We start from the raw sequence: 13,702 nt of genomic DNA on the forward strand, positions 1-13,702 counted from the left end.
GACGGGGGGGCGGGCAGGAGAGAGCGCAGCCACCTGAGAGGATGGCGGCGGGCGGCGAGTGGCTTCTGCGAGCCCCCAGCGCCACCGAGCTGCTGCTGGCGGCCGCGTGCTGGCTGGGCTGCTACTGGCTGCTGCGGCCCCGGACGCCGCCGGGGCTGCCGCCGGGCCCCGCGCCCTGGCCGTTAGTGGGCAACTTCGCCTTCGCCCTGCTGCCGCCGCCGCTGCTGCGGAGGTGGGTGCTGGAGGTGTGGGGCAGCGGTCGCGGCTCCCCCGTCTTCTCCCCCCACGTCTTCCTCACCGGCCTTACCAAGATGTACGGCAGCATCTTCCGGCTCTTCGTGGGCAACCGGCCCTTCATCGTCCTCAACACCTTCGGGGCGGTGCGGGAGGCGCTGGTGCAGAAGGCGGAGGTGTTCAGCGACCGGCCCTCCGTCCCCATCGTCCTCATGATCACCCACAATAAGGGTAAGGGCAGGGAGGGGCTGGGGGGCTCCGCGCCTGGCGCCTGCGGGCCGAGGTTCGCCGGCAGCCCTGCTCTGCGCGGCCTGGGGGAGGAAAGGGCGAAAGCAGCGTTCGCTGTGCTGGGAGCAAACGCGGCGGCGGTGGGAGGGATGCAGCTCCCCGTGCAGCGCTGCGGTGCGGTGCGGTCGTGCCGCTTGGCGGTTAGTTGCGTCTGGAAGGTCGTTGCAGCTGTGCTTGGGAATAAGGAGGTACGAGAGGTGCGGTCTGTCTGTGAAATGGTCCGAAGTGCACAGAAGCGCAGAATGGCAGGGGCTGGAAGGGACCTCAAGAGATCGGTGAGTCCAACCCCCCCCTGCTGAAACAGACTCCCTGCAATAGGTCACACAGGTAGGCAGGTATCCAGACGGTCTTGAATGTCTACATAGAAGGAGGCTCCACTGCCTCTCTGGGCAGCCTGATCCAGTGCTCCGTCACCCTTATCATAAAGAAGTTCTTCCAAATTGTTATGTATCACTTGACATTAGCTGTCACAGGGAGGTGAATTCCTCCCCGGTGTTGTAAAGTGAACTACAGGTGTAGTGTACAATGTTCAGAAAGGAGTAGGGTCTGTGTTACAGGCTGCGGGGGCTGCCTGGCCCAGCACAAGGAGCTTCTCTGAAGGCTGCTGGAAGTTGTAGGTGCTTTCACCAGACAGAATGGAGTACTCGACCTGCACTATACTAGGATTTCATTACTGGCAAGGCAACAGCTGCAGGTCCAGTGGGCTACAATGGACATTAAGGATTCCAACCCATTGCTGCAATCAGGGTTGCCCCCCACCAGATCAGGCTGCCCAGAGCCCCATCCAACCTGGCCTCCAGGAGTGGGGCAGCTGCAGCTTCTCTGGGATTTCTGCAGACTGAGCAAACCCACTCCTTCAGCGTTTCTTTGTACAAGAGGTGTTTCACTCCCGTGAACATCATCATGACTCATCTTCTAACAGCTCTGTGTCTTTCTTGGGCTGGGAACCCCAGAGTTGGGAGCAGTACTCCAGATGGGGCCTCATGAGAGCAGAGAAGTGCAATCACCTCCCTCACCCTGCTAGTCATGCTGCTTGTGATGCAGCTCAGGATACAGTTAGCTTTCTGGGCTGCAAGCATACAGTTCATGATGGGTTTCTCATTAACCAGCACCCACAGGTCCATATCTACAAAGCTACTCCCAATCCATTTTCTGCCCAGCCTGTATTTGTGCTCAGAAATCAGCAGGTGTCCATTTCAGATTCCTTGCTCTTCATTGTGTAAACAAAATATTTTTATTTCCAGGCTTTATCTGCTCCTATTCTGAGAAGTGCGTTTGTTCCTCCTTACCATAGTCCAATCTCACATTAAAATTACTTGACAGGGGGTACATCACAAAAGGAGAAAATGCATTAAAAAAAAATAATAATAATTTTGGAAGAAAATAGTAAGGCAAGAAAAAAATCTAAGAGAAATGATTTATTTTAAACTTTACTGTTACTCTCTATGAGTATAATGTGAAAGAGAAATGCTTATCTCAGCTGTGTTCTGTAAGATGCAGATAAATTTTTGTGTTTGGAGGAGAGCAAGCAGAAGCCTCCAAATGGCAAATAACTGCATTTCAAAGGCTGCATAGCAAAAAAGGATGGAGGCTAAGTGTATGTCAGCCCTTGTAGTCCTGCCCTGTGCTCTTCTAGACACGGACATGGAGCAAGGCAGAAGTTGAATGTTTTCTGTCGTGAATCCTGTTTGTCAGTCCTGCCAGTATTACAGCAACACTAAACAAAACAGTGAGAAATTAAGGGGGTGGGGGAATAAGCTTGGGCATAACTTGCTTTATTTGAACTTTTCATGTAAAAAGGGAGTTTTCTTTTGCTTGTATGTGTGTTTTTTGCTTTGTTGGTTGCATTGGAGGTCTGTCAGGTAACAGAAATTTGCTGTCTTTAATGAGCATGAGGCCCTGATAATTCTGGGTTCCTGATGCTTCACAATTTGTTATTTTATTTTATTCAAATTCATTTTTATACTACATTTACCTGTGCCAAGTATCTTGAATTTTCAGTCTGTGCAGCGATTGTCTGCAAAAACAGTTGACGGCTCTTCCATTATTGCTGCCTGCCATTGATAGGTTTGGAAGATTAGTTATCTTTTAGTCTGTACCCTCCTCTTTGTCTATAATCTGCTTCTCTCCTTTGTTACACCTTTCCAATTTGCAAATCAGTTCTTGCTATTCTGCAGCAGTGAGAGGTTTCAGGTCCTCTGCAGTTGTGCTGTGCAGCCTCTGTGCTCGACTGCTGGAAAGGCTCTGGTAATGCAGGGAGAGGTTTGTTGCCTTGATTAGGAGAGACTTTGTTACATCTGAGATAATCACACAGTTTTCTCCTGTGAGGTTATCTGGATCCTGAAACTAATTATCCGTGTGGCAGAAGAGATTGGGTACGTGTATCCATATTGAGCATGCTTCTTATGGGATAGAAATAGTGATAAAGCATTGCTTTGTTACAAGATATCCACAGGTCTCCCTGCAAACTCAGTTCATTGGTTGTCAGCCAAATGCAGCCCCTCAATGAGCCTCTTATTTCACCCACCCCTGTGTCTCCTTGAAGGCAGGAGCACTAATAGGAAATGTTGATTTAAAAAGAGAGGATCTGAAAAGTTTTGGTTCTGTTTTAAACGTGCTAGAGAATAGATAATGGTTTAGTGCAGAGAAAGTGAAGTTCAGCCGATGGTCGGCTTGTGCTGACTCATGGTAATGCTCTGCTTATTTTGTTTAGGACTTTCAAAACTAGGTCATGTCTTTGAATTTTCATTATTTTTTCAGTCTGACAATGTGAATAGAATAGATATTGTAATCAGAAAATCTGGCTGTAAAGATTACCAGCTTTATGTTACATTGAACTGTTTATGCTTCTGGGACTGCAGACACTTAAGACACTTAAGGACGTCTGCAGTCCTGTACCTGCAGATTTCTATCCATAGATTTCTTACTTGTTTACTGGAGCTACGTACATAAACTCTTGAGAGAAATCTAGGTGATGTTGAATATAGAAAAATGGTGCATTTTTCTGTTGCCGATTTTTTGTGACCTCTTCCATTTAAACTCAGCATTGAGATTGGCATTTGATAGAAGAACTGATGTTGCTTTTATAAAGTAACTTTCTATTTCCAGGCAGAATTGATGATGTCACAGTATTAGGAGAATGAAAGCAGCACTGGCCCTTGTTTTGATGGCTTTAAACACTCTCAGGTTAACCGTGGAGTATTAGAAAGAGTTTATTTGGTTGTGCAGCAGGGATGTTTCTGTTTTTAAGTGAGCGATATTTCTATGAAGCTAAGAAACTGAGCTTTATTTCATAGTGATGTTATCTCGCAGAACATGTGCCCAGAGGCACTGAAATGCAGAGATGCAAATCAGATTGTTGCCAGGTGGCTCTGGATCTGTCTTCACTTTGTGTGTTTGTTTGCAGCACATGTATCCTTTGTAAGTAAAAACAATACTTACAGTAGGACTGTGTGCACACAAACAGTGAGAAATCAGCAGAACAGAAAAGGAAAGAATTGGTATTTTAATATCACACATTCTGTCTTGCTCAAAGAATTTGCACCTTTGCATCTCAGGACAGAATCACAGAATCACAGAATCACAGGACACTGAAGTTCTTCCTCCTCTGGCTCCAAAACCAATGCTTGGGACAGTTGCTGTGTATCTTTTCCCCCTCTTTTGACTTACGGTTTCCAGGCCTGTGTAACTGTTTCTCCTCTTTCCACTTGAAAACAGAACAGCTTTGTTTCTTTTCCCTTCCAGGTGTTATTTTTGCACCTTATGGCCCTGTGTGGAAGCAGCAGAGGAAATTCTCTCTTGCAACACTGCGGCATTTTGGAGTAGGAAGACATAGCTTAGAGCCTAAGATCATTGAGGAGCTGAAGTTCATAAAGGAAGAAATGCTGAAGCATGGAAAGGACTCGTTCAGTCCGTTTCCGATTATCCGCAATGCAGTGTCCAATGTTATCTGCTCCATGGCCTTTGGCAGGCGTTTCAATTACGAAGATGTTGAGTTCAAGACCATGCTGAAGAACATGGCCCGTGCGCTGGAGCTAAGTGTGCACAGCTCTATGATCCTGGTCAACATCTGCCCGTGGCTGTACTACCTTCCCTTCGGACCTTTCAGGGAGCTTAGAAAAACAGAGTTAGATATTACTGCTTTTCTAAAGAAAATAATTGCACAGCACAGGGATACGCTGGATGCAGCAAATCCCAGGGACTTCATTGATATGTACTTCCTCCATGCAGAAGAAGAGAAGAACAACAAGGAGAGCAGTTTTAATGAAGACTACCTATTTTTTATCATTGGAGACCTGTTCATTGCAGGCACAGACACTACTTCCAACACGATACTGTGGTGCCTGCTCTACATGTCCCTCTACCCAGAAGTACAAGGTAAGACTATTCTTGGTGTTTTGCAAACTCCGCTTGGGTTTTCAGAATTGAAAGCAATCGGAAACTCTGTTGAAGTCATTAGGAGTGCTGCTACATATCTATGTGCAATTTGAAAGGCTGGTATGTAATAAGACATCTTTTTCTATCCCACCCTACTACGATGATCTTTATGTTAGTGCTGTGTATTAACTATCTCAACTGTCCTTTATGCTGTGTGTGTGCATTTCTTCTGTTTTGGGACAACTTCATCTTTTGCAAGTAACTCAAAGGAACCTTGGCATAGCGGTTTGGTGGTTGTTTTTTGTTTCTTTCTTTCTTTTTGGCAACTGTTTAGTTCCAGGCTTACAGCAGCAATGTAGTGATGTGCAGTTGTAAGGAGGCTCCTGAACCTACTGGGGAGTCTGGAGCAGTGAAGCAAAATCCATTGTAGAGGGAGATCGAATTAGAGGTCACTTAGGCAAATTGGGCTTTCACAAGTCCTTGGGGACAGCTGGGATACATCTGAGGGAGGCAGCTGATGTTTCTGAAAGACTTCTTTCTAAATGGTTATGACTGCTGAGTAGGTTGCAGATGACAGGGAGGAAGAGAAGGAGAATATCATACCTGTATTCAAGAAGAGGAATTTATTATTATCTTTTATGGGGCACCGGAAAATGTGTTTGGAATTCTGTGTCAAGTTTTGGGATCCTGAAGCACTGAAATGCTGGAGCAAGCCCATCAAAGGGCCAGCAAGGTGGACAGGGCATGGAGTGCACGGCCCATTTGGTGACACAGAAGGAACTGGGAGTATTCAGTAATAGGGAAAGGAGGGGAAACGTGCTGCATACAACTGTCTAATTAGAAGATGCTGAAGAGATGGAGGCAGTCTTTTTGGAGCTGAGCAATGAAAGCATTGAAGGGAGGCAGCAGAGAGAATCTACAAGAGAATTCTGATTAGATACTGCTTCTTTTGTCCTCTATGAAAACAGCAAGGACTGCAACAGATTACCTCTGGAGTTACAAAATTTATAAAACCTGATGGGCTATGACTGTGAGCAGTATGGTCTACCTTCCAAGTTATCTCTGATTGGGAATGTGACTTGGCTATGGGTAATGGTTTGGATCAGATGACCTCCAGATGTTCCTTGCAACCCCATTTTTTTTTGGACAGTGATGCACTCATGTTTATATTTTTGACAGAATTCTAGAGAATGCCTGGTGTGTTGCTGCAAATACAAAAAATACTGGTGGTACTGGAGACGTTATGCTATTACAATCATACTTGCTAGAGTTGTATTTCAGGATTTCTTGAGATAAGTTTTCATTGCCAAAGAACTACAGTTCATTTTGATTAAGTATCTTTTATGCTGGGTCTTGCTACAATACATGTCATTGCAAAGGCAACTTTTTTTTTTTTTTTTTTTTTTTTTTTTTTTTTGTCCTATTTATCAAATATAATTTGTTGAATTTAAACAAAATAAAGCAACTGATTTATCAACTTATTAGCAGCATCTCACAAAGCCCTGCCCAGTAAATGCTTTCCACTAAACTGATTGTTAGATACACACAGACTGAAACCTCAGCAGAATGGACAAATTCCACTTGGTAATTCTGCTTCAGTTTGTAACAGTGAACCACTTCCCCTTTGCCCAGGCTTCTTGCTAACGTGGAACAAAGAGCAAAACTCAAGTTATCTAAGTGCAATATAAACCTTTATGTAATACTTTTATAAAATACCTGAAATTTTGAAGTTATCATGTACTGCAGCTGCTTTACAAATTAGCCAATGGATACTTGTTTACAGTGCCTCTCTGCAGTAATCTCTTTAAATAGGTCAAGATCATAGTTTATTGTACAAAGTCAATACAAGTTGTTGGACAAAGATTGCAAAACAGGGTATCAGTTCAGTATATACAGGACAGAGTTCACAGAGGACAAATTGCATGGGCTCCTTCTATCATTTGATGGTTGTGTGCTATTACTGCTGGACATGATAGGTAGTTAGAAGAATTAGATATGCTCTAAATTATGCATGAGAGAGCTGGGCAGGTTTTGTGTGTTGTTTGTTTGTTTGTTTGTTTGAATCCTCCTTCCCTCTTGTCTGCTAATGAACATGTGATAATTATTTTTCTCTTCTGTTTTCTACCACTTCTACTGCCTTTCTCCAATTACCTTTCTCCTTATGCCATAGCTGTTAAACAGTATGTTTAAGCTCAGTACCCTGAAGTGCATGTATCCCTTGGCTATGTAATATAATTCTCTTACTTTTAATATTCCATTCCCTACGTCTCCTGTTTGCTTGGGAATTAATGTATGCACCTTAGTTTTTTCTCCTTCTCTGCCCTCCTTCCCCCTGCCCCAGTGATTTTTCTCCTGTCCCTTAAGGGGAATGCAAGAAAATGCAGCAGTGGTAAATGCAGGCAGATAGTTTTAGGAAATGAATGGCTAGCAGCATCTTGGCTACTGTCTGTGTAATTCCACATATCTTCACAAACTCCTAAGAAGGATTGTTCATGATAAGACAGTGGTATGACATTTGGCATGAAACAGTCAATCTCTTTAATTTTTCTTTTTCTTTTTTTTTTTTTTTTAATTCCCATTTGTGAATGTGCATACCTGAATGCAGGGCTATGATGTGCCAGTGAAAAAATAAATAATAATGAAACAAGTAACGAAATCCACAGACCAGGTACTCATGGGCCACACTCTTAACAGACCCGTCGTTGTTTAGCCATTTCTTCTTGTGCTCTTTGCATGAGAATTTGTTTCCCCAGCAATCCCAATAGGTGGCAGCAGGCGTTCACTCATCTCTACCGGTGTGGTATTTCTGGTTGCTCCTCCGTCTCTGAAAACAGAATCAGTGAGAATCTTGGTTCAGTGCTGGGGAATCTTGGAAAAGGCAGGCATGTCAAGCACAAAATGTTCAGGGTATCAAGGGTAAAAAACGAAAAATGGACTTTCTTTTTAATGAAAAGTTGATTTTGAGATCTTCTCTCAGGATTTTCTATTGCTCTGTAGCCAGATTCCGAGTTACCTGGAAAAAAGGCAGCATCGTCCAGTCCGAGGGCAAAACAAACCTTGTGTCTTTGAAACTTCTCTTAATGGACTTCCTTGTATGCTGAGCCTTTAGTGAGACCACAGGGGAAGCAAGTGTTCTGAAACTTTCTGTTTTTCATGAGAGTGGAGATGAGCTCAATAACTTGTTTTTCCTGTGGGCAAACATGTGATGCGATGGAACGTCTGATGCTTTCCTGGGTAAATGAGAAATAGCTGAGTTTAAGTTCTGTGAGTAGAAAGTGGGAAACAGCAAAGCAAGAGTTGCATGGCTGTAATGCCTGCAGTAACAGCACCAGAATTCCTGCTCCAGAATGAAGTACCCAGAGCAACCACAGTTAAAGCTTTCCCTTCTCTTCATCACCTTTTCCAGCTCTGAAAACTGACTTTTTGCAGGGACAGGCGACCAGCTGGGTTGTACAGTCTATGCTGTCTTCTTTTTTTTTTTCCTTTTCTTTTTTTTTTTTAAACAGGCCAAACTCTTAATGTTTTGACTATTCAAGCTACTGTATAGTTAAACTGTTAACTGAGGTTACAACTACGTTTGGAACTGAAATAGAACTTTTCCTGTGCTTAGCCAACATAGTAGCACTGTCCTCTCTGTAGCTTTACTCTGCACAGTTGTCAAGATTCTGCTCGGTTTCTTCATTACTGAGACTGTTCTCTAGGCTATTGCTGCCATAGTTATTTTGGCTAGAAGATCATGCATTGTAGTCATTTTTGATAAGTCTATGTAAACACTGAGGCACAGATAAATGAAATTAAGATTATGCCTTCTCACATATTGTATTTTTTTTTAATTTTTTTTTAATCACTCTCTTTGAATAGAGAAAGTTCATGCAGAAATTGAAGCAGTTCTAGGTCGTGACAAAGTTCCCTCTCTCACCCACAAGGCTCAAATGCCTTTCACAGAGGCAACCATTATGGAAGTGCAAAGGATGACTGCGGTTGTTCCCCTTTCTATCCCACGAATGGCTTCAGAAACTGCTGGTAAGCATTTGTAGAGTGTTTCTTTTGTGGATGAAGGTCTGATGGGACATCTGACATCTGGTGAGAATTTACAGAAACCTCATTTGTCTATTAAAACTTGTAGCTCAATTATGTAAAATGCCATTTGTATAAAGAGTGGCTGGGCTTGAGATATTTGTTAAGGTAAGCAGCATGCCTGACCTGATGTCCAGAATGTCTCTCTAATTTAGAGAGATGTCTTTTCTGGGGTGTCAGTTAATGTTGGCTGATGTAATTCATGATATACCTTTGTACCTGGAGTTGCTTTTGGCCATCTGACATAGAGATCTGAAAAATTCACTTACAATAAACTGATTTGCTAAAACTTAAAAGGCATATCAGCAGAAATAATAGTAATAAATATATTTTCTAAAGTCCTTTTGTTGTCTGTAGCTGAGAACTGATTTAAGTCAATGAGAGGTAGCAGTACTTGGCTTTCAAATCTAATTCTGAATTGATTTGATTTTTTAGTGTTTTGGCTTGCAGAATAATAAGGTGCAGCAAGCTTGAATGACACTAGTAACTCCAAAACCCTTTAGTGAATACAGTTCAAAATACATGCCTCTTCCTTACCTCCATCATCTCTGCACGGATGTTCTGTAACAGCAGAGAACTGGGAGGAAGCTTGGTCACAGCATTTCCATTCAGCAGAGTGCATTTCTAATGACTGCTTCTGTGGTATTGGCATGCTGAAGGAGGCTTTGGAGCTTCTCAGCTGCCTTTTCCCTGCAGGGAGCTGTTGTTTGCCATAACATGGTTTCTTTCCAGCTGCTCTGGCCTGTGTGATGGTGACCCAGCCTGGCTAGCACAGGTCACCTTTGCTTCAAGTGCCTGCTACATTTGTAACCCACAGCTACAGATCAGTATCATTTTTTGTGATGTTTTCTTTTTTTAATAAGTCTCCTGTGTTTGCTTCTAGCAGTTTATCAGATCCTCTGTCTTTGTGCTTTCTTTTTTTTTTTTGAAGTGCTGCAGGGATACACTATTCCAAAGGGCAGTGTGATCGTGCCCAACTTGTGGTCAGTACACAGAGATCCTAATATCTGGGAGAACCCAGACGACTTTCAGCCAACAAGATTTCTGGATGAAAATGGCCAGATAATTAAGAAAGAGGCATTCATTCCTTTTGGAATGGGTAAGATTCCAACATACTGTTTTATCAAGTGTAGGGCCTCAGAGGCATGAAATTTGAAAGGACTCACAGGACTTGTTTTATCACTGCATTTGGTGGTTTGCAAAATGGGTTGGGTTCTTAAAAGCTGCATTTGCCAAGCGGAAATGAGAAATGATGACTCCTGCTTTGATAATACTTTTCCTATGGAATAAGTACTGTTAATATCAAGCAGTAAAGCTGAGCAAAACTCAGACTCAAATAGCAGAGACCAGAGGTTTGGAAGCCCATAACTTACTCATAGCTGGAGCAATTCTGCATTTGGAATAGGAATTGCATGTGTGTTAACAAATGGATCAATGGTATAAAAAGCACTGATATATCTCTTTCTAACTGTTCTTTAGGTAAACGTGTGTGCATGGGAGAGCAGTTGGCAAAAATGGAGCTGTTCTTAATTTTTGCAAGTCTAATGCAAAGCTTTACCTTTTTGTACCCTGAAAATGCTACAAAACCATCTATGGAGGGAAGGTTTGGTCTAACTTTAGCTCCCTGTCCATTCAAAATAATAGCTTTGAAGAGATGATACAACATCACAAATAATCAAACAAAGAAATACTGCACTTTTAAAATCCAGCTTAATTTTCTTTCTGGCTTATTTTGTTACTTTCTTTCCAGAAATACAGTAACTGCATAGGCTTTCATACCAATGAGAAAGATCCATTTGCAATTCTGGATGGAGAACTTTTTTTTTTTTCTTTTCTTTTTTCTTTTGTCAGCTGTTGCATTCCACAAATGAACTGACAATATAGTTTGAAATTTTATATTAAAACTTGCTGGGCTTAACTACTCTGTCTGTTAAGCTAATACTGTTTGTTTGTCAAATGTTAATTATGTGAGAATGGTCCAAAACAGTCTGTTAATACTATAGTGAATTTTAATTGTTATTTTGGTGAAAGCTGTATGTGAAATTTAACAAATGACTGAAGGACATAATCTTATAGAAGAATTAATGAATGAGAGTGTTGATAGCATTTTCTGTGCAAAGAAACATCACAAATGTAATGGAGTTCAAATAACAATGAATACTTTATTGAAAGAACTAAATGATACTTCTTATAACCTTGAAGCATTCTGTCTGGTGAGTAACTTACAGGTGGAGACTGGATCAAATCAGTCTCTATTCCTGGATCCAGATGTCCTTGACTATCAGAGCTTCCTGTAAACATGCAGGTACCAACTCTAAAAAACACATGCCAGGTTCATTTGGAGGCCTAGTAAATCGTTGCATATACCATGTTCTTAAGCTGGGGATATGAAAGGAATGCACAGCCTCTGAATGCAGATAATTTATTTCTAAACATAAATGAGAGCTAATTTCTCTAACATAAAGCAGAACTCCGGTGCCAAGCAGGTATCCAAGACTACACATCGATGAAAACACTGTTCCCTGTTTTGCCTGTGTCACAAGTGATGGTCTGTTCTGTAGCTGCAGCCTGGACAAGAGGACCAGCCTGTTCATCAGGAAGACATCTGCATGGATAATCCTGAAGCTAGGGCTTGCACTAAGGCTCTTCCTTGCAGGCAATGTGGATGGTACTGCCACAACCTTTTTGGCTTTGAAAACTGGAATCTTACATCAAACACATGTCGACATAGTACTGTGGCCTTAAAAGTTTAGGCACGGAAATTAGGAATCTAACATAGCTGAGGTTTGACTGGAGAGGCTGTTTCTATGTTATCTTCTATATGGTGTAAAAAGATCTGTAGTCCACATAATATTACTGTATCAGAACCTTATTCTTTCCTCAAGTATAATTTTAGTGCTGTTTACAACCATCAAACTGAGCATCAGGGAAGCCTGTTTTTAGGTATTTCAGAATGAGGCACTTAGTCTCACTGCCTTTTATTTAAAAGGTTTTCGAATGTCTGATGTTTGAGGGATGTGTAACTGTTATCCTTTATATAACTGTTCTTTACCATCCTTCAATCTCTTGATTGAAGCAGAGTTTTATATTAGATGAAATAAATACATGTGTACTCTTCTAAGAAATTTTTTCTCCTTATTGAAGGTCTAGAAAATACTAGCAGTCCTCCAGATGCTAACTTCACAGGACTGTAAAGTGAAATTGAAAATTCTGCAGCAGAAATTGAACCTGAATTGTAAAAAAAAAAAAAAAAAAAAAAAAAAAAAATAGCTCTGAAGCTTTAAATTCTCTCTGTTCTTGTCTCTCTCATTAAATCAATCTTTAAAAGCCAAATAGTGCCTGGCAAAGGCTGCAGAATACTTTGGATTTCAATTAAGGTTTTCTGCTAGCTGTTTCAAATTACACGGTGGCATGATTTCTGAGTGATCAGTTGGTCACTTTTGTGAGACCTTCCAGTTTTTCTTAAGGCTAGCTTTTGACTCTATAGGTCAGTCCATACTGTGCTATTGTTATTATTTTTTATGAAATTGTTGAAAACCCTGTAGCACAAGCAGTTGAGTTTGGTACCAATGCTAGTGAACTTGCACTAAAAGCCAACTGCACTGCATTAAGAAGCATTACATTTTCCAGTGAACAGTGTACAGTTGGGATTTTTGTCTGGAAATCCTTAAAATAATATATGCTTAATTGCAGAGCTGAATCAAGTGCTGATAATGTTTATCTTTCTGTCAAGAAGCCTCTGTAAGCAATATAATGATGTTGGTGTGCAACTGATGATTTATCTGTTTGTCCTTTTAATCTTGAGGACATATTTGAAAAGCACTTTAATTTTTTTTTTTTGTTGTTTGTTTTTTTAACTGATTCCAAAGAAGACACAATTCACATAAACACATAGTATGTGGAATTACATATATTTGTGTTCATCTCACCTGCTGAGTTTAGTGTGAAATGTCACCTTTAAAAGTTGTCCTCCTACAGATAGTATTTTGGAAGTGCAGTTTCTTGGCAATACCTATAATCAAACACACACAGTATGACAAGCTGAAAACACTGATGTGATGCTGCAACCATGTCAATGTGTGCCAGAATGCAAGATGATGTTGGATGCAAGGCAAGATGATGTCTTGCCTTTCATTGCTTCCAGATGCACTGAATTTATGTTGAACACCATGAAAGTTAACTAAACAACAGCAAGAAAATATTAGTGGTTCAAAACTGTGTTGCCATCTGTGGTAAACTGTAAGTAAAGTGGTAGCAGATTTGGTTTATATTGTAAATGCATCCATCCCCTCCTATTATTTATTTATTTTTCTTCAGAATGCAAAGCATCTCAAATGCCTTACTGAAAAAAACATATGTATATAACATATATATATATGTATATAACATAAGCACGCAGCCATTTCTGAATGCTGAAAATGTCTTTATTTCTAGAAATGACTCCAGAATTTGCTTTGGTATAATTTTATGTTTAATAAAATCATTCTTAAGTAAGTGTTTGACAGTTTTGTATAGTCATTTTAACGAATTCTATTTGTTGGCTAAGCTCGTGATATTTCATGTTGTACATTTTTGAGTCAGCTGAAGAGTCAAGGGGGCAGGGGAGAGGAAAAGTAGAATTGGGAAAATATAATACCAGGCATGTTATGAGCAAGTAATAGAATATGCTTCTTTATTCTCGTAATGCAGCTTTAAAAACTCACTGAGAAAGAATTAGCTGAGAAGA

The 13,702-nt window shown here is 41.2% G+C and overlaps 2 protein-coding genes across 2 annotated transcripts in view; one reads left to right on the top strand and one right to left on the bottom strand.

Annotated features, from left to right (window-relative positions):
- The window catches only part of ETNPPL (ethanolamine-phosphate phospho-lyase), a 339,765-nt gene that overhangs the window by 14,652 nt on the left and 311,411 nt on the right, over nt 1-13,702 (bottom strand). The window lies entirely within an intron of this gene.
- Nucleotides 13-13,470, top strand: LOC128079991 (cytochrome P450 2U1). The gene is made up of 5 exons (XM_052681774.1): nt 13-465; nt 4,267-4,899; nt 8,761-8,922; nt 9,908-10,075; nt 10,456-13,470. Exons 1-5 carry the CDS (start codon nt 42-44, stop codon nt 10,632-10,634), a joined length of 1,566 nt encoding a protein of 521 aa, XP_052537734.1. The 5' UTR covers nt 13-41; the 3' UTR covers nt 10,635-13,470.

This window comes from Tympanuchus pallidicinctus, unplaced genomic scaffold (genome assembly GCF_026119805.1).
Source record: "Tympanuchus pallidicinctus isolate F22 unplaced genomic scaffold, pur_lepc_1.0 scaffold2, whole genome shotgun sequence".
Lineage (NCBI taxonomy): Eukaryota > Metazoa > Chordata > Aves > Galliformes > Phasianidae > Tympanuchus > Tympanuchus pallidicinctus.

Coding starts and splice junctions, on each gene's coding strand:
- LOC128079991 (XM_052681774.1), top strand. CDS start 42: ATGGCGGCGGGCGGCGAGTGGCTTCTGCGAGCCCCCAGCGCCACCGAG. Junction 8,923..9,907: donor AATGGCTTCAGAAACTGCTG/GTAAGCATTTGT, acceptor TTTTTTTTGAAG/TGCTGCAGGGATACACTATT. Junction 10,076..10,455: donor ATTCATTCCTTTTGGAATGG/GTAAGATTCCAA, acceptor ACTGTTCTTTAG/GTAAACGTGTGTGCATGGGA.